We start from the raw sequence: 21,778 nt of genomic DNA on the forward strand, positions 1-21,778 counted from the left end.
GGGCGAGAGAGAAACTGCTGCTCAAGCTTATTTATCAAAAGAGTGGTCATCAGGAGAGATACAGATAAACTATGGCTCTTTAAGCATCTATCAAAATGTGTTAATGAGGAGAGAGACACACAAATGCTTCTTCAAAAGTGTGCGCTTCACTCTCCAAAATGGAATCTCTCTGATTTTGGCAGAATATTCTGGAACATCATCCAATGGGCCAGACCAAATAGCACTGATACCGGGGGTCTCCAGAGGCCAAACCAAATGGCACATCTGTCGGAGGGAGGTTTCAGTAATTGTCCAGATACAACAGCCAGGATGACGAGGGCAGCACAGTAGCACAGTGGTGAGCATTGTTGCTTCACAGCGCCAGGCTCCCGGATTTAATTCCCGGCTTGGGTCACTGTCTGTGCAGAGTCTGCACGTTCTCCCAGTGTCTGCATTCATTTCCTCCGGGTGCTTCGGTTTCCTCCCACAAGTCCCGAAAGATTGTTGTTACATAATTTGGACATTCTGAATTCTCCCTCCGTGTACTCAAACAGGTGCCGGAATGTGGTGACGAGGGGATTTTCACAGTAATGTCATTGTGGTGTTACTGTAACCCTTCTTGTGACAATAATAAAGATTATTATTATTAAAGGGAATCGGGTTTAAATAGGAGTATCTTTACAATAACTTGCTAAAATGCCAGGGTGCTGTACAGCTATCCACTCTCTCAACCTGCCCTGCCATCTTTAATCATTTAAGTGGTTCGCACTGCTGCCTCACAGCTCCAAGGACCCGGGTTCATTTCCGCCGCAGGTGACTGTCTGTGTCGAGTTTGCACTTCCTCCTAGTCTCGGCGTGGGTTTCCTCCTAGTGCTCCTGTTTCCTCCCACAGTCCAAAAATGTGCAGTTTAGGTGGATTGGCCTGGATTGGCCATGTTAAATTGCCCCTTAGTTAGGTGGGGTGACTGGGTTAGGGGGATAGGGTGGAGGCATGGGCTTAAATAGGGTGCATTTTTTCAAGGGCCGGTGCCGACTCTGGTCCAAATGGCCGCCTTCTGCACTGTAAATTCTATTATTCTATGTGCGCACATGCCTTGGCCTCTCTGTTCCTGCACCCTCTTTAAAATTGGACCCTTTTGCCTCCCTACATTCTTTCTTCTAAAGTGAATCACTTTACACTTTTTCTGCAGTAAATTTCATCTGCCTGTCCTTCCGCCAGTCATTTGGCGACTTGGGCGGAGAGATGGCAGATGGAGTTTAATCCTGACAAATGTGAGGTAATGCATTTTGGAAGGTATAAATATACAGTAGGGAATATACAGTGAATGGGAGAACCCTCAAGAGTATTGACAGACAGAGAGATCTAGGTGTACAGGTCCACAGGTCACTGAAAGAGGCAGCACAGATGGAGAAGGTAGTCAAGAAGGCATACAACATGGTTGCATTGAGTATAAAAATTGGCAAGTCATGTTACAGCTGTATAGAACCTTAGTTAGGCCACACTTGGAGTATAGTGTTCAATTCTGGTCGCCACACGATCAGAAGAATGTGAAGGCTTTAGAGAGGGTGCAGAAGAGATGTACCAGCATGTAGCCTGGTATGAAGGGCATTAGCTATGAGGAGAGGTTGAATAAACTCGGTTTGTTCTCACTGGAATGACGGAGGTTGAGGGGCGACCTGATAGTGGCCTATAAAATTATGAGGGGCATAGACAGTGGATAGTCAGAGACACTTTTTTTCTCCCAGGGTAAAGGGGCAATTGCTAGGGGGCATCGGTTTAAGGTGCGAGGGGCAAGATTTAGAGGAGATTTACGAGGCAATTGTTTACACAGGGTAGTGGGTGCCTGGAACTCTCTGCCGGAGGAGGTGGTGGAAGCAGGGACGATAGTGCCGTTTAAGGGGCATCTGGACAAATACATGAATAGGATGGGAATAGAGGGATACGGACCCCGGAAGTGTAGAAGATTTTAGTTCACATGGGCAGCATGGTCGGTGCAGACTTGGAGGGCTGAAGGGCCTGTTCCTGTGCTGTATTGTCTTTTTTAAGTTTTCCACTATCCCTCTCATGGTTCACAATGCTTCCAGATTTCATAATATCTATAAATTTTGAACCTTCCCTGTACACCAAGGTCTATGATGTGGAGATGCCGGCGTTGGACTGGGGTGAGCACAGTAAGAAGTCTTACAACACCAGGTTAAAGTCCAACAGGTTTGTTTCAAACACGAGCTTTCGGAGCACGGCTCCTTCACCTGAAGAAGGAGCCGTGCTCCGAAAGCTCGTGTTTGAAACAAACCTGTTGGACTTTAACCTGGTGTTGTAAGACTTCTTACTGTACCAAGGTCTAAGTCATTGCCTTACCACCAACCTGTAAGGAACTCCACTATAAAACTTAAGTCCAAAATAAAAAATTGCCACTTCTCTCTGGTTCTTGCCCCTTGGGCAAGTTGGTACCCATTTTCCTCCTGTCCCTTTTATTCCATGACTTCTTATTTTGCCCTCAAGTCTATTGTGTACATTTAATCAAGTGCCTTTTGGAAATCCATGTCCACGGTATCAACAGCATTGCCATCTTTTCCACTACTTCTTCAAAAACTCTAGTTGGTAACCATGGGTGGGATTCACTGTTCCCGACGGGCGGAGAATCCCTTCTGACACAAAATCAAGGGAGCGGCGCCAGTTTGACGCAGGTTTTGTTTCCGCTGCCCCCTCCCCCGCACACAGTTAGGACGGCGTTAGCGCGTAACCTGAAAGCCCTCCCCCGATGCGCCACCCCCAATGAGCCGAGTTCCCGACCACGCTATTGACATGTGTTCTCAGCGGTTGGGAACCCGGCGTGGTGGCTGCGGACTGTGTCCAGCACCGCCACAGTCGGGTGGGAGCCATGCTGCTGGCAGGGGGGAGGCTTCCGCAAGGGCTGGGGAACTGGTAGGGAGTGGCTAGGGGGGCACTATCTGGCAGGTCGGGTCCGCTCACAGCCGACGCCATGTTTTACGGCATGACCGCTGCAGGTCGTAGCCGGGCACATGCGAAGCCACGGACCCGGCATCTCTCCAGGCATTTATATCGTGGGAGCCGGGAGTTTTACTCTGCGCAGCTCCTCGCCCCTCACCGGTCACAGGATCGGTGCGGGGTCGGCGCCAAAGCTTTTGTTGTAAAACGCCACAGTTCTTCCACACTTAGACTCAAAAACGGTGAAACCGGCCCCATATTTTTCTCTTAATAAATCCATGCTGGCTTTCCTCAATTAAGCCACTCTGGTGATTAGTACGTTCTCCCAAATTATCCTTTCTAAAACCTTCCTTCCCACCAAAGTTAAACTGACTGACCTGCCAGGCTTATCCTTTTTTTGAACAAGGATGTAAAATTTGCAAATCTCCAGCCCTTTGGCACCGCAACTGAGTCTCGTGAAGATTGGAAAATTATCGCCAGTGCCATAAGAGTGAAATTTCCACTCTCTCTACTTTCGGGATCCTTAGATACATCTGATCCACTCCTGGTGCCTTAAGTACAGACAGCCTGTCCAATACCAATTTTAAACTCTAGGTGATTGAACATTCTCCTCTTTCATCATGACCTGGGTAGCACCTTCCTTGGTAAAGACAGATGCAAGGTATTGACTTAATATCCAGCCATGTCCCTTGTCTGTATGCATAAATCTCCTTTTGGTCCCTAATCAGTCTCTTTCAGCATAACTCCTCCCCTTACCACTTTTACTAATGATGTTCCTACTTCTGGATTCCTTTTTATATTAACTGGCAGTTTCCACTTGATCTCCTTTATAAAAGCAATTTACTGCGGATACTGGAATCTGAACCAAAAGAGAAAATGCTGAAAAATCTCAGCAGGTCTGGCAGCATGTGTGGGGAGACAAATGAGCTAACGTTTTGGGTCCAGATGATCCTTTGTCAAAGCTAAAAGGCATAGAAAATGGGAGATATTTATACTGTGGGGTGAGGGAATGAAAGATGAGTCATAGCCACAGAACCCTTCTGTCGCTTTCGACTCCGTGCCCACTTCTTTGGGCAAGAGTCCTCTCTCCGTTCCACAGATCTTTTCATGTGCCTCCAACATCCAACACCAGGATGGCCTGATAACTCATCGCTTCTTTCTCAGAAAGAGGCCTGGACAATTCCCATTCACCACCACTCTCCTACGCCTGGCTGAACTCGTTCTACCTCTCAACAGCTTTTCCTTTAACTCATCCCACTTTCTCCAAATCAAAGGTGTAGCAATGGGTCCTGAATGGGTTATAGCCATGCTTGTCTTTTTATGGGGTATGTGAAACGTTCCTTGTTCCAGACCTACCCGGGTCTCCCCTCACAACTCCTTTACCAGTACATCGATGACTATTCTGGTGCCGCCTCATGCTTTCGTCTGAACTTGGAAAAATTCATAAACTTTGCTTCCAGTTTCCACCCCTCCATCACTTTCACCTGATCCATCTCAGACACTTCCCTTCTCTTCCTTGACTTTACTGTTTCCGTTTCTGGCAATAGACTAACTGCCAATATCTATCACAAGCCCACTGACACCCACAGCTATCTAGACTACAGCTCTTCGCACTCTACACCCTGTAAGAACTCCATCCCTTTCTCTCAACTCCTTCACCTCCGTTGCATTTGTTCCGATGATGCCACCTTCCAAAATGGTGCTTCAAAAATGTGTTCTTCTTCCTCAACCATTATTTTCCACCTACAGTTGTTGACAGGGCCCTCAACAGTGTGCGATCCATCTCCCGTGGTCCATCTCCCGTGCCACTACGCTCGCCCCCTCCCCTCTCTCCCAGAACAAGGATAGAGTCCCCCTCGTTCTCACATTTCACCACACCAGCCTCCGTATGCAAAGCATAATCCTCCGCCATTTTCGCCAACTCCAGCGTGATGCCACCACCAAACACATCTTCCCTTCACTCCCTCTGTCAGCATTCCGCAGAGACCATTCCCTCCGAGACAATCTAGTCCACTCCTCCACCATACCCAACACCTCTCCCATCACCCATGGCACCTCTCAAAAGGAGTAACACTCCTTTTACCTCTTCCATGCTTAATATCCCAGGCCCAAAACACTCATTCCAGGTTAAGCAGCATTTCACTTGCACCTCTTTTCAATTTGGTCTATTGCATTCGGTGCTCCCAATGTGGTCTCCTCTATATCGGAGAGACCAAACGCAGACTGGGTGACCGCTTTGCTGAGCACCTTGGGTCTGTGTGCATTCAGTACCCTGACCTTCCCGTTGCTTGCCATTTTTATTTTTACAAATTTAGAGTACCCAATTCATTTTTTCCTATTAAGGGCAATTTAGCATGGCCAATCCACCTACCCTGGACATCTTTTGGGTTGTGGGGGCAAAGCTCATGCAAACACGGGGAGAATGTGCAAACTCCACATGGACAGTGACCCAGAGCTGGGATCGAACCTGGGACTTCGCCGACGTGAGGCAGCTGTGCTAACCACTGCACCACCGTGCTGCCATTTTAACATCAGACCCTGCTCCCCTGCCCTCATGTCTGTCCTTAGCCTGCTACAATGTTCCAGTGAAACTCAATGCAAACTGGAGGAACAGCATCTCCTTTTCCGGTTAGGCACGCTACAGCCTTCCGGTCTCAACATTGAATTCAACAACTACAGATGATGAGCTCTACCCTACCTTGACCCCTTTGTTTTAGTTCAATTTCACTTTAACTGTCTTTTACTGTCTTTCTTGGCTTTCTTTATATACATATATATTATATATATCCCCCCATCTTATCCCTCTTCTCCTTACCTTTTCTCCCATTTGCTTCTCCCTTCCCCACTACATCTGTCACAGCTTACCTTCTGATTTTAGTTTCTCTGCTGTTTGGCCTTTCACGTCTTTTATTCACTCTGGGGACAGCCACTAGCACTCTTTTCCCTTGGTTTCTGTGGCTATTAACACTCTTTTCCCTTAGTTTCTCCCATTTTCTATGCCTTTTAGCTTTGACAAAGGGTCATCTGGACTCTCAACGTTGGCTCTTTTCTCTCCCCACAGATGCTACCAGACGTGCTAAGATTTTCCAGCATTTTCTCTTTTGGTTTCAATCCCCTTCTATGCATTTCTTATTTTCTTTTTGAATTCTCCTCTGAACCTTTGAAACTCAGCCTGGATCTCAATTGTGTCACCCACCTAACATCTGTCATAAGCACATTTTACCTGTTTCACCTTCTTCGCTATCTCTTTTACCCTATCTTTTCATTTTTCAGCAGTGTCTCATTTCTCACTGGACTGGAAGTGTGCTGCCATAGAAAATGCTCCTGAACACACTCTAATAACTCTTCACTGCCCTTTACACAACTACTATTCCTTTTTATTCATCTTTTAAGACCAGTGGATCTTGGGTCAAGCTATTGGGCTCTACTAGTCACTTGAGAAAAGGTTCCTTGGAGGTGAAGATCTTTAGAGCCTCAGGATTGACTTCTGGTTGTTGTGCTTGTTGTGCACAGTACATTTGCCCCAAGGCTTCTGAAGGCATAGAAGGAACCAGCAAAGAATGTGCTGGAAGGATTGAAGCATAGAGGGAACCAACAGAGAATGTGCTGGAAGGATTGAGGTTTAGTGAAGAGAGAAAAGTGCTTAATGTGGCATTGATGGATAAAACAAGATTGAAGGATGCATGCAGGTTTGCAGTGCTGTGGAGTTTATCCATAGTATTGTGACAGTTTTATTTATTCTTTCAAGGGATGTGGGCTGGGTCAATCCACATTGTCCATACCAAATTGCCCTTGAGAAGATTCTGTAGCCCATGTGGTGTAGATACACTGACGATGCCTTTAGGGAGGAAGTTGCAATATTTTGATCCAACGATCATGAAGGAACGGCGATATACTTCATGTCAGGATGGCTTGAAGGGGAACCTGAAAGTGGTGGTCACAAATTTGGAAGGTGCTGTTGAAGTAGCCTTGAGTTGCTGCATTACATCATGTAGAATAGGTGGTGGACACTGCTGTCACTGTGGATCGGTGGTCAATGTTAAAAGTGATGGATGGGATACCAGTCAAGAAAATTGCTTTGTCCTGAATGTTATTGGAGCTACACTCATCCAGAGAAGTGGAGAGTATTCCATCATACTCCTGACTTGTGACTTGTAGATCGTGGACAGGCTTTAGGAGCTGAGTTACTCATTGCAGAATCCCCAGCCGTTGATCTAATTTTACAGGTAATGAGGGAATTTGAAATTGAGGTCTTAAATTTTAGCCACGTGAAATGAACAATTTCTTATAGATTCAAAGTCATGAGTTATTGCTCATTATTTATGCTCTACCACTTTCCTAGCACCAAGGACCTGAACTCATTCACTCATCAGTGACCTTGCTTCACACTGCGCTACAAAAAATGAGGAACATACTCCTTTCACCTTCACAGCAATCACCACAAAATTGATCTTCCTGCAAATGCGGGAAAGTTTAATGGTGTTCTACCTATTAAATCATGGCTGCGTGGAGCACCCCTAATCCTTTCACTGCTGCTCTTCCAAATTACTTATTTATTCAATCATTCAATTTTCTTTCCAATGCACAGCTTATTTTAACGAAAAAATTGTTTGGTATTCACTACAACCCAGTTTATATGCTAGCTAGTGTCATTTGAAATTGAAGTGACTGTGCTATGATGAATACTTCTGGGACTCTTTTCCATATCCCCCTCCCATTTCCTTACCAAAAGTATCTGTATCAGTGACCTCCTCTGCTGCCTACTTGGTTATTTGTCTTCATTACTTCCTACAATCTGCAGTCCTCGTGTTTTTTTTTAAGAAAGCTTCTCGGTATTACTGAATTTAGCTTCATGATTTGAACCTTGAATATATGGTGTATGATGGCTTTCATGGTTCTTCACTGTTTCCTGTTAAAGAAATTCCTGGGTATCGTTTCTTGTTTGCTACTATAACCAAATGTTTCTTTTTTTTAAAAATTGGGATAACTGTTTCCTACAGAACCCAATAAAGTACAGAGTGTGATGGTTTTGGATGTCGGCATCAACTTTGTAACCCTGACCTGGACAAATCTACCAGATTATACAGAAGGGTATCAGTACACAGTGATTACCACGGGAAACCCAAACCCTACTGGTGATAATGGAAATATAACTGTAAGAAGTGAGAATGCTACCATAAAGGGACTGACATCGGGAACCATGTACAATTTTACCATTACTACACTGACAACAGATGGCATTGGAGGAGATTCAGTCATGGAATCTAGCTACACAAGTAAGTATTACTCTTGATCAAATGAGATCTGTAAATAAAAACCTTTCCTTAATCTTTGCTATTTTTACAATCACTAATACACTGTTCACTTGGAACTGTTATCAAGCCTGCTTTATGTATTAGTTGTTCCCTAATAATGCTTATATTCACAAGCCATGATGTGGAGATGCCAGCATTGGACTAGGGTGAGCACAGTAAGAAGTCTTATACCAGGTTAAAGTCCAACAAGTTTATTTGGACTCGCTAACTTTCGGAGCACAGCTCCTTCATCAGGTGAGTGAAAGCTGGTGATTCCAAATAAACCTGTTGGACTTTAACCTGGTGTTGTAAGACTTCTTACTGTATTCGTATTCACAAGAGATCCCCGGAGATTGGGGGGTGGGGGGGGGGGAGGAGGAGGAGAAAGAGAGGAGAGTGGGTGTTGGTTATTTATAATGTTGTATCATTTTGCTTCTGCTTCAGATTGTTTTTATGAAAATGCCTAAATAAAATAATTTTTAAAAACACTGCTCCACACAAAAGTACCAACACCTCCCTCACTACCCATTTCCTTACCAGGGTGATGTTTGCCGGCTAGTAGTTCATTATATTCGACAATGTCAACCCCCCCCCCCCCCCCCCCCCCCCCCCACCCCACTCCTCAAAAGCCCTCTTGACCCACGGGGTCTTCCCCGTGTATACAAACCCTGAGATCAGCACGTTCATTTTTTTAAAGAACAACTTAGAGACAAAGATCAGGAGGTTCTGAACTACGAACAGGAACCTTGACAGCACCGTCATCTTTACTGTCTGAACCCATCCCGTCAATGACAGTGGCAGCACATCCCACCTCTTGAAGTCCCCCTTCATCTGCTCCACCAACTGTGTCAAATTTAACTTCTGCAGCTGCACCCAATCACACATCACCTGGATGCCCATGCATCTAAAACTTGCCCCCTCTATCTTGAACGGCAGCTCCCCTAACCCCCTTTCCTGCCCTCTGGTCTCAATCGGGTACACCTCACTCTTTCCCATGTTCAACTTGTACCCGGAGAATTGGCAAAAGTCCTCCAAAAACCCTATAATGCCCCAATGCGTCCGAAATATATAGCGACAGGTCGTCCGCGTACAGCAAAACCTTGTGCTCAACGCTTAATTCCCTTCTCGCTCTAAGCGCCATTTCCACTCCATCGGTCAAAAGTCTTCTCCATGTTCATCGCCATTACTACCTCCACCTCCTGTCCCTCCGGAAGCATCATAGTCACATTAAGCAGCCTCCTCTCATTCGCTGACAACTGTCTCCCTTTCATAAATCCCATTTGGTCCTCGCCTATCATCCCCAGGATGCAGCCCTCAATTCGCGAAGCCAACACCTTTGCCAGTTAAAGAAGATAGATTGAAAACTGGTATGGCAGGTTGCATCAGAAAATAGAAACTTGGAGAAAGGAATCGAGTCCTTCTGGAAACCTTAAGGGGATGGGGATGGGGAAGTGTCAACAGGCAGATATGGAAACCAGTGGTCTTATACTTGTTGGTTGACCAAATTAGAGATAGAGAATTTGAGGAAAGAAAGAGTCCAAGATGAACCATGTGAAGACAAGGGATAGGTGAAAGGTAGAAGTAAAGTTCCAACTTGAGGCGAGAACAGTCAGCAGCACTAATGGAGTCATCGGTGCGTGTCGCGTCTTTTCGTCCGACGTCACTTCGTCCAACGACACTTCGTCCACGTCTTTTGGTACAACGTCTTTTTGTCCGCACGTCTTTTGGTCCAACGTCTTTTTGTCCAATTATCCAATTACAAATAAACTCCGTATAAAACCATTTAATTGATAAAATGTAAGTACAATACAGCAAGTGACTTTAATTGCTAAAATGCAAGTAATTGATAAAATGCAAGTAAAATGCTAGTTGAAAAATGCAGTTAAAAAATCTAAAAGTTTACTAATTACTTAAAATTCCCGAAAGATATCACATCACTTAGAGAATACAGTTGGAAAATGTAAATTCTTAAAGTTACTTAAAATTGATGTAAATTGTAAGCAACATTCCTCAAGAAATCAATTTTTGTTGTAGAATCATATTCAACGACCAATCTTTTGAGGCGTTCAGTTATTTTCTTATATCGCGTACATGAAGTCGACTGATCTACCCGAAGAATTTGAGCCTTTTTGCCTATTATGAACCCTTCCTCTTCCTTCAGAGTTTTGATTAACCTCCAGATATTCAAATGAGCTCCACCCGCCGAACGCTTTATCGCAGAATGAAATCCTTTATTACATAGTATACCTTGCTATGTGCATTAGAGAAGATTTCTATTTACAAAATGTTAATGTGGGGAGTGGAGTGGAGTGCTAATAAGCAAGTTACAAAAAGTCAAGTTACAAAAAGTCTTTGACAAAAAAATCATCCGGCAAAAAAACGTAACAAGTCACAAAAAGTCTTTGACGAAAAAAATCATCGGACAAAAAGACGTAGGACCAAAAGACGTTGGACCAAAAGACGTGGACGAAGTGTCGTTGGACGAAATGACGTCGGACGAAAAGACATAGCACCCATCGGTGTGCCAAATAAAGAGATGACGTGAGTGACCTGTGTAGGATTGGAGTAAATGTTCCACATACAGCCCACGTAAAGGCAATATAGCCAGGGATCGTACTGATTTCCACAGCAACCACGTATTTGGAGGAAGCATGGAGACTCAAAGAAGAAAATGATCCAAGTAAGAACATGTTCATTAGCTATGTGGAGAAGAATGATGGTAGATGGGCCTGGTTGTGCCTCTTTCAAAAAGGAACCTGATGGAAAATATAGGTTTGGAGGTATTGGACATCCATGGTACAAAGAAGATGGGTTAGTGCGAGGAAAATGTAATTATTAACTGGCAAAGGAAGAAGTGTGGTTTGTCAAAGTGGGACAAAATAAGCTCTGTGGGACGAGAGCAGGTTGGAAGGATGTTTGTGGATGTTACCATGTTGCCAAACATGCCGGCCATGTTTGTGGATTTTGGGAAAGAGTTGGGGAATGATAGTAATTGTTCGGGAAGCCATGGTTTGAGACCATGGTCCAAAGGGTGGTAGAGGGTTGGCATCGGCCTCCACAAGGTACAGGTCTGTTCACCAAGCAACAGAAGAATATGCTGGGATGATGGGCCATATGGAGGCTGATGGTGCAATTCCAAGAAAGAACAGGGCTGTCTAGTAGCATTTGGGAAATTAGGAAATTATAATTGTGCTGAGAAAGGTTTCAGGTTATTTCATATAAAGATGTTGCATTATGTTAAATTAGAAACTGGTTAAATGCACACCGCTTTCAACACATGGAAATTTGTATTAATTCCAGTCATCCAAAATAGTTGGCGTGATCCACTGGCCGCATTGTGCTCTCACTCGAGCGTGCGGCCGGTGAATGCTGGGAGAGGTCACCCGCGGGTTTCCCTGCAGTCTTCACGCATTGCGGAATCTATCCAAGTCCCGCGACGCATCTGAGTCAGATCCACCAACCTCCCAGGATCTGTAGGCCTCCCCAGCACTGGTCCGCACAACCGTGGTGCAGTTGGTCTGGCACCCGGAGAGTTTCTCGGGCTTTCTGAGACCCCTCAAGTGGTCAGGGTCAGTGCAGGGTGGTCCTTGGCACTGCTCAGCTGGCACCTTGGCACTGCCAGTGGCACTGCCAAGGTACCTAGATGGCACCACTAAACTAGCAGGAGCCCTGCCTGGGTTCCAGTGCAAGGGTGCCGGAGTGACACTGCCCAGGCTCAGGGGCCGAGGGCGGCCATGAAAGGAGGATGGAGAGGGGTCATGAAGGATGGGGGTCATGCATGGCAGGTATGTAGGGGCCTCTGGGAGGTTGGGGGGGGGGGTGATGAGTGGAGTCATGGAAGGGGGGGGATTTGTAAGGGGATGTAGATGGGCCAGAAGAGGAGGAGCCCTAGGGTCCCCATAGCAGGGTGTACTCACTTGGGGGGATGTGGGGTCGTGCCCATGTGTGTGTGTCTGGGGGGGGAGGGAGTGACATTGCCCATGGGTGAGGAGTGTGGGGGAACCACAAGCTCACTTAGAAATCGGGCACTCTTTCAAAACGGTAGCCGATTTGAGTTCAGCTCCCCAGTGGTGAAAAAAAATTATATGTGGGTTAAACTGGTGAGAAACTCCCCAGAGCCCAAAGAGGTGACTATGGGAGGGATTCTCCGGCCTCGTCCGCCCCGTGACTGGAAATTCCCGCCCGATGTCAATGGATCTTTACATAGTCCGCATCCCACAGATCTCTCGACAGGCAGGGCGGAAGAATTCAGCCCCGAGTATCAGTGAATAGTGGTGGAGAACCGGCCGGCAGAGCCAACGGTAAAAACTCCCTGAAAAACCCACCACAAATGAAGTCCGAAATGTTTCTGGTTTTTTTATACATAGGTCAGTTTTAATGATAATCATACCTTTATGTAATGGATTAGTTCCATTCATCTGAACCCAGCCAAGGTAGTGGGGTGGGTCTAACTGCCAGGAGTTTACAATTGTTGATTGTAACTCAATTTGCCAATATCTGGAGGCAGAGATAATAAGAGAGCCAGAGGTCAAATTTTTGAAATCCTGTCTATCACCACCTCAATCTAAAGGATTTTGTATAGAGATGGTCAGTGAGGCAGAGAATTTTCTTGCCAAGTATAAGCTGCCCACTCAGGCTGACTTGTACAAGTGAAGAATGGCCTTCATCAACTGTTACGTTGGCAAAATATGCACTCTCGTATTATGAACTCTGATAGGGGTTAGATTGAAATAAACAGATCATTTTTAATTTCAACCTTTTTTTCAGAGCAATAATATCCTTTTTATTAATCTATCTCTAGTTATAGACAGTATTGTAATTGGAATCTGACAAAATCTTTTAAAGCAATACTACAATCACTTTTAATTCACACATTATCCCCTTTGGTACTTCAACAAGTATCTTATTTACATTTTCTGCTGTAGCAAAACAGTGTGTTGGTAATTCTTAAAAGCCTATTCATAATCTTCCATGAGAGAGAGTCTGGTTAACGCAGGCAATGTATCTTTTTGTGACCAGTCCTAGAGCTGTGTAATCAGATGTATGCTATAAACTGAGTTTCATTTTGCTTTACGTCAACTAAAATAAACAGGTAGTTTTCCAACAAGTGTAGGTAAGAATTACAGTATTCTTCTAGATTCTTTACAAATACTTCGGAATCTTCTGCAACTCGCATCCTATTGCACAAAGATTCAAAACTTACTTCTTTCAATCCCACAGAGCCTGCAGCAGTAGCACCAGAGAACATCTCAGTGGATAACAACAGGACAATGGACACATTGATTGTCTCCTGGGTTCCTCCTCCTGGCAATGTAGAGAAATTCTTTGTGAATGTTCAGGACGTAATAACTTCAGATAATCGAACCAACAGCACAGATTCCACATCACCTGTAACGTTCACTAAACTTCGACCTGGGCGAGTGTACAACATCACGGTGATTACAAACAGCGGGCCTTTCAATGTAACCTCTGTCAACGTGCCAGGGATAACATGTAGGTGGAATCTAAGAAAATAATTTTGTATTGAATCCATTTAACTGTATTATGGCAAAGACTTTGACTTCTCAGTAATTGTAAAATGTAAAAGTGCCCGTCAACTACCCTCTGCCAAGAGCTTTGAAACATTGAAGTGTTCACAACCATGGCATGGCCACATTTCATTCTTGGTGGAACAAAGTACTGCAGTGGGGTCTTTGCTTTTGTAAAGATTCTGTAACAACAAAAAGTTAATAATCTGATTGTGCAAAGTCTGTTGATACATTTAATCATTTGTCAAAATACTCATCGTTGGTAATTTCTTTCACAAATATTTATAGCTCAGGACCTTGATCCCCCAGAATTTCTGCATTTAGTCCAGGAACACAGCAATACTGCTAATTCGGCATGAACACATTTCACAATTTTAGCCATTGATTTTCACCAAAGGGTTGCAAACCAATCCTCATGAAACAATGTGTGATTGTTGAAGTATGACAGCAACGTCTCCCAAATAGGCACTACATGAAACTTAGCAACCCCCACCTCAAGCCCTCTTTATGGCTCCAAGTAAATATCAGAAATCTCTTGGCTCTTTCCTTAAATGTTGCAGACACACCACATGTATTTCAAGCCAACGACAACATGCATTTGTGTAGCACCTTTGACTAGAAATGTTTAAATGGCATAATACAATAATCAGGAACCCGTATACACTGAAACAGTTGAGAGTAACATTTTTGTATCTTCTTCCCCACTCAGTTCCCAGCACGCCAGGAGCTATCAGTGTGACCAACTTCAGCACCAATTCTATCTCATTAAACTGGGGAGCACCTGCAGACATGGATGTTGGACGTTATACTTTCAATGTCACCTTCCACAATGGTTTGACTCCTGAGTCTACAACAAAAAATATAAACTCCACCACGATTTCAAATCTTACTTCTGGAACTAATTATAGCATTTCCGTGGCCACCATTGGACCTGGCAATCTGCAGAGTGGCTTTGTGTCAACATCTCACTTCACCAGTAAGTGTAATTTCCAAAAGGAGTTTAAAATGGATAACTAACTTTCTTCCTTTCCCCTTTCCTGTGTGCATCCACACCAGCCTCAGCATGAAGTCAGATAACCACCTCCCCTCACTGCATATATTGCTGCAAATCTGTCTTCTGAGATATAGCTGCAAATTCCTAGAACTGACTTCCTCTGCAAAGAACCCAGCACCCTCTCTTCGCTTCCTGTCATAGCTAAAATCAGTCACTTAAGTAATGGCAAATGAACCTAGCAGCACCACTAACTGGCACAGTGCATTAATGCTTTGGTACATTGGGCTGTTTTGATTATTATAATTTTAGAATTATTGGTCTAATGTTTTCTTGATGTTTGGTTCTGAATATGCTTGTTTAATAGAACAATAGAACATTACAGCGCAGTACAGGCCCTTCGGCCCTCGATGTTGCACCGACCTGTGAAACCAATCTAAAGCCCATCTATACTATTCTATTATCATCCATATGTTTATCCAATGACCATTTAAATGCCCTTAATGTTGGCGAGTCCACTACTGTTGCAGGCAGGGCATTCCACACCCTTACTACTCTGAGTAAAGAACCTACCTCTGACATCTGTCCTATATCCATCTCCGCTCAATTTAAAGCTATGTCCCCTCGTGCTAGCCATCACCATCTGAGGAAAAAGGCTTTCATTGTCCCCCCTATCTAATCCTCTGATCATTTTGTATGCCTCTATTAAGTCACCTCCTAACCTTCTTCTCTCTAATGAAAACAGCCTCAAGTCCCTCAGCCTTTCCTCATAAGATCTTACCTCCATACCAGGCAACATCCAGATAAATCTCCTCTGCACCTTTCCAATGCTTCCAAATCCTTCCTATAGTGCAGCGACCAGAACTGCACGCAATACTCCAATGCGGCCCCACCAGAGTTTTGTACAGCTGCAACATGACCTCATGGCTCCAAAACTCAATCCCTCTACAAATAAAAGCTAACACACCATATGCCTTCTTAACTACCCTCTCAACCTGGTGGCAACTTTCAGGCATCTATGTACATGGACACCGAGATCTCTCTGCTCATCCATACTACCAAGAATCTTACCATTAGCCCAGTACTCTGTCTTCCTGTTACTCCCTCCAAAATGAATCACCTCACACTTTTCTGCATTAAACTCCATTTGCTACTTCTCGGCCCAGCTCTGCAGCTTATCTATGTCCCTCTGTAACCTGCAACATCCTTCCGCACTGTTCACAACTCCACCGACTTTAGTGTCATCTGCAAATTTATTCACCCATCCTTCTACGCCCTCCTCCAGGTCATTTATAAAAATAACAAACAGCAGTGGCCCCAAAACAGATCCTTCTGGTACACCACTAGTAACTGAACTCCAGGCTGAACATTTCCCATCAACCACCACCCTCTGTCTTCTTACAGGTAGCCAATTTCTGATCCAAACCGCTAAATCACCCTCAATCCCATGCCACCATATTTACTGCAATAGCCTACCGTGGGGAACCTTATCAAATGCTTTACAGAAATCCATCTACATCACATCAACTGCTTTACCCTCGTCCACCTGTTTGGTCACCTTCTCAAAAAACTCTAAGGTTTGTGAGGCATGACCTACCCTTCACAAAACCGGTTTGACTATCCCTAATCAAATTATTCCTTTCTAGATGATTATAAATCCCATCTCTTATAATCCTTTGCAAGACTTTGCCCACAACCGAAGTAAGGCTCACTGGTCTATAGTTACCGGGGTTGTCTCTACTCCACTTCTTGAACAAGTGGACAATATTTTCTATCCTCCAGTCTTCTGGCACTATTCCTGTAGACAATGACAACATATAGATCAAAGCCAAAGCTCTGCAATCACCTCCTCAGCTTCCCAAAGAATCCTAGGATAAATCCCATCCGGCCCTGGGGACTTAACTATTTTCACACTTTCCAGAATTGCTAATACCTCCTCCTTATGAACCTCAATCCCGTCTAGTCTAATAGCCTGTATCTCGGTATTCTCCTCGACAACATTGTCTTTTTCCTGTGTGAATACTGACAAAAAATATTCATTTAATGCCTCTCATCACCTCGGACTCAACGCACAACTTCATTTAGTATCTCGCTTATCTCCTCAGCCTCCACACACAACTTCCCACCACTGTCCTTGACTGGCTTTACTCTTACCCTAGTCATTCTTTTAGTCCTGACATACCTATAGAAAGCTTTAGGGTTTTCCTTGATCCTACCTGCCAAGAACTTCTCATGTCCTCTCCTGGCTCCTCTTTAGGTCCTTCCTAGCTAACTTGTAACTCTCAAGCGCCCTAACTGAACCTTCATGTCTCATCTTTACATAAGCTTCCTTCTTCCTCTACAATTGATTCAACTACTTTAGTAAACCACAGTTCCCTCGCTCGATCACTTCATCCCTGCCTGACAGGTGCATACTTATCAAGGACACACAGTAGCTGTTCCTTGAACAAGCTCCACATTTCAATTTTGCCCATCTCCTGTAGTTTCCTTCCCCATCCTTTGCATCCTTGCCTAATCGCATCATAATTGCCTTTCCCCTAGCTATAACTCTTGCCCTACGTTATATACCCATCCCTTTCCATTGCTAAAGTAAACTTAACCGAATTGTGGTCACTATCACCAAAGTGCTCACCTACCTCCAAATCTAACACCTGGCCTGGTTCATTACTCAGTACCAAATCCAATGTGGCCTCGCCTCTTGGTCTATCTACATGCTGTGTCAGAAAACTCTCCTGCACATATTGGACAAAAACTGACCCATCTAAAGTACTCGAACTATAGCAATTCCAGTCAATATTTGGAAAGTTAAAGTCCCCCATAACAACTACCCTGTTACTTTCACTCCTATCCGGAATCATCTTTGCAATCCTTTCCTCTACATCTCTGGAACTTTTCGGAGGCCTATAGAAAACTCCCAACAGGGTGACCTCTCCTTTCCTGTTTCTAACCTCAGCCCCTACTACCTCAGTAGACGAGTCCTCATCAAATGTCCTTTCTGCCACAGTAATACTGTCCTTGACTAGCAATGCCACACGAACCCCTCTTTTACCACCTTCCCTGAGCTTACTGAAACATCTAAACCCCAGAACCTGCAACAACCATTCCTGTCCCTGCTCTATCCATGTCTTCGAAATGGCCACAACATCGAAGTCCCAGGTATCAACCCATGCTGCAAGTTCACCCACCTTATTCCAGATGCTCCAGGGATCAGGGCCGGCTCAAGGCACCGGCAACTCGGGCAGTCGCCCGGGGCGCCATGTGCTAGGGGGCGCCAGAGACTCGGGTCCCGCGCATGCGCAGTTGGGCCGGTGCCAACCAGCGCATGCGCGGTGGCCGCCCTCCCCCAGGGCTGCCCCCCCCCCTCGGTCCGCCCCCCCCCCCTCGGTCCGCCCCCCCCCCCCTCGGTCTGCCCCCCCCCCCCCTCGGTCCGCCCCCCCCCCCCCCCCCGCTCGGTCCGCTCCCCCGCTCCATCCCTCTCCCCCCGCGGTCCGTCCCCCCCTCGGTCCGCCCCCCCTCGGTCCGCCCCCCCCCCCCCTCCGCTCGGTCCGCTCCCCCGCGGTCCGCCCCTCCCCTCCGCTCGGTCCGCTCGGTCCGCCCCCCCCCCCCACAAGGGCGCCGAAGTTCAGCTTGCCCGGGGCGCCAGCAACCCTAGGGCCGGCGCTGCCAGGGATTGAAGTAGATACAAATCACCTCCCTGCCTGCCAGTACACTCCTGCGACCTTGAAACCTTACTCATGACCTCACTACTCTTGACCTCCTGTATACTGGAGCTACAATTCAGGTTCCCATCTCCCTGCTGAATTAGTTTAAACCCTCCTGAAGAGCATTAGCAAATTTCCCCCCCAGGATATTGGTACCCCTCTGGTTCAGGTGTATATTTCTCACCAAATTCCTCTCTTTCCCTGCATCTATCTCAGGAAGTCAGTGCACATTTTAAAAAAAAGTTAACTTTTTTTTCCAAATAAGGGGCAATCTCCTTTCTCTTTTGCTCTTTTTCAAGGGGCAATTTCAGGACCGATACATGCGAGTGTGGTTGGCCGGGGGCCCCTGACACCACTCACACATATCCTCCATCTCTGGGAAGAACCCGCTCATGTGTGTCTTGGTAAAGTTTGCACTGTGCACCACCTTGAGCTGCATCAGGCTTAACCCAGCACCAGAGGAGGTGGAGTTGATCCTGTGTGGCGCCTCGATCCAGAGTCATCCCCCTATTTCCAGGCCTATCTCCTCTTCTCTTCCCCCCCCACCCCCCCCACCACCATTTCCAGCTGGTCTCACCCAGTGGGATCCTGACCTTTTCTAGGAGTCGTCTGTAGATGCCGCCACATCTGTCGACCCCTAACCAGTCCAGCCCTATTATTGTGTCCAGAAATATATGTCCAGGTTTCTGGGGGAACGGTTTTGTCTTCTTGTGGAGAACGTTGCACAGCACCAGGTACCTGAGCTCATTCCCTTTCGGGATTTGGAACCTCTCTGAGAGTTCCCCCAGGGTCGCCAATTTATCGCCCACATACATGTCCCCTACTCTGTGTCACAAATGTGTCATCCGTCCACATGTCAAATGTGCCGCCTATTCTCACTGGCCTATTCTCCAGTACCGTGCTGGCCCCCTGTATGGCAGAGAATCGCTACACTTAGTGGTCCGATGACGCCGTTGTTAAACTCTCCAGTTTTTACGACGGCATAAACACTGTGCCATCAGATGGGAGAATCCCACCCCATATGTTTTGATCCGTCAGCGTTTTTGCTGTCTGCCTGAGCCAGGTACAGTCCTAGCAGTGGACACTGTTCCCAGTGAAATATTTTGTTCATTAAAACAGTAAATATTATAGTTGTACAAGGCCAAACGGTACAAGCACTAAATTTTGCATTCGAGAAACCAGGTACCCTCACCTCTGTACAAGCATGCAGGAGGATGGAGGAGAATATTCGGATTATTAGAACGGTAACCAATGCAGTTGTACAAAGCAAATGATGCAAGCATTGAACTTTGCAGTGGAGAGAGACCGGGTACCCTCGCCTCTGTACCAATGTAAGGGGGAGGAGGAGGAGGCAGAGTGGGGGGGAGAGAGGGAAGGAAGTTGGTGGAGGGGGGCCCAATATGGCATCTATCTATGGAGGCAGAAAAAAGAGCCCTCAATTATAATGTGGCAGATTCCGGGAGTCCCCCAGACGAGGGGGACACGGTAGCATGGTGGTTAGCATAAATGCTTCACAGCTCCAGGGTCCCAGGTTCGATTCCCGGCTGGGTCACTGTCTGTGCGGAGTCTGCACGTCCTCCCCGTGTGTGCGTGGGTTTCCTCCGGGTGCTCCGGTTTCCTCCCACAGTCCAAAGATGTGCGGGTTAGGTGGATTGGCTATGCTAAATTGCCCGTAGTGTCCTAAAAAGTAAAAGGTTAGGGGGGATTGTTGGGTTACGGGTATAGGGTGGATACGTGGGTTTGAGTAGGGTGATCATTGTTCGGCACAACATTGAGGGCCGAAGGGCCTGTTCTGTGCTGTACTGTTCTACTTCTACTTCTACGGGACGAAGCACTGTTCCCAGTGATGCTGCCAGGAATAAAGAAATTGCAACCCTCCAATTGTCAGGCAGCTCTTGGAAATGCCTCTTAAAGGGATGGGAATCCCAGCACCACGCAATTAATTTCTCGATTGCCTCAGAATGCAGCCGTAGCTCCCAGAAATGACCACGGTGAGGTTGACCTGGATTTCTAGCCTGCTACTGGGGCCACCACTGGCCTGACAATACTCAGCCCAAAGTCTGTAGGTAAATTGCCGTTCTAACCAATGGCTGGCAGCTTTCATTCACTGATGACTTCAACATCTGAGCCAGTGTCTGTTTATGTATAATGTCTATCATCCATGGCTGGTTTACTTGAAGGATTATTTTCTGTAGCTCATTGATGGATTAATAAAATGGAGAACTTTTTAACAGAGCCAAACCCAGTGAGGAATATACAGATTGTCGATGTTGGCACAGACACCATAACTCTGAATTGGACACAACCAATAGAAGGCAGAGAAGATTATTCATATACGGTAGTGACAATGAAAAGTGACTCATCTTCTGGTGACAATATAAATCAAACTGTAGCAACGAAAAATGTTACAGTGAAAGATTTGATCCCGGGAATCAGCTACACTTTCACCATTACCACACTGGCAGCAGATAGCACCCGAGCTGATTCAGTGACGATATCCAGCTACACAAGTAAGTGTTGCAAAGTACGGCACCTCATAAAAGTATATTTCTTTTAATGTTTTCTTTCCTCATTTACACTTCTGTCCTCTGAGATGGTAACCAACGATGGGGTACAGTTCCAAAGATTGTGACAGTCCTGCAGTGTATTGTCAAAGTGATCTGCAGCTGTATAGTGAGTGCTGGAGTATTACAGCCAATCCAACATGCTGTCCACTTGCAATCCACACCACCTGGAATGTCCAGTTGGAGTGATCTAACAACAGTCAGACACAGGGAATCCTACCGACTTCTCCCTGAGGTGAAAGTTAGTAGCCCTCATCATTAATCTGGATAAACTCAGTGTAAATTATGAACCAAATATGAGCCAATTCTGTGCCATAGTGCCACACCATAAGGTATGATTATCCGCTGCTGCAATTATTTTTAAAATTTCACATACAGTGGTGTACTCTCATGCATGGGGTTTTCTCTTGAAGTGTTTAATTTGTTTTTAATTGAGAAATGTTTGTGCTCATCATGATGGGAGATCTCAGTAGTGGCGTTGTAGTTTGTCCTTCAGTACCATTATTGAGACTTACTGGATCAGACATGGTGGGCGGGATTCTCTCACCCCTGGGGCCGTCCGGAGAATCTTCGGGACCAGTGCGAATCGCGCCACGCCACCCTGACGACAGTCCATTGGCGCCGCGTGGTCAGCGTGGCGCCAGTTAGGGGCCACCCTATGCCCCCCCCCCCCCCCCCCCCCCCCCGCCGTCCCCCTGGCGATTCTCAGCCCAGGACGCTAAAAACAGCGAGTCCCACCGGTGCCATCCACACCTGCTCTTACCCAGCGGG

At 46.0% G+C, this 21,778-nt stretch overlaps 1 protein-coding gene across 1 annotated transcript in view; it reads left to right on the forward strand.

The window, feature by feature from the left end:
* Positions 1-21,778, forward strand: part of LOC119970936 (receptor-type tyrosine-protein phosphatase beta-like) — a 244,018-nt gene that overhangs the window by 111,836 nt on the left and 110,404 nt on the right. The window contains exons 20-23 of the mRNA XM_038806046.1: positions 7,930-8,205; positions 13,444-13,716; positions 14,461-14,727; positions 20,678-20,953. Of these exons, the coding sequence (XP_038661974.1) occupies positions 7,930-8,205; positions 13,444-13,716; positions 14,461-14,727; positions 20,678-20,953 (1,092 nt within the window). The remainder of the gene's footprint in view (positions 1-7,929; positions 8,206-13,443; positions 13,717-14,460; positions 14,728-20,677; positions 20,954-21,778) is intronic.

Source organism: Scyliorhinus canicula, chromosome 9, assembly GCF_902713615.1.
Source record: "Scyliorhinus canicula chromosome 9, sScyCan1.1, whole genome shotgun sequence".
Classification (NCBI taxonomy): Eukaryota; Metazoa; Chordata; class Chondrichthyes; order Carcharhiniformes; family Scyliorhinidae; genus Scyliorhinus; species Scyliorhinus canicula.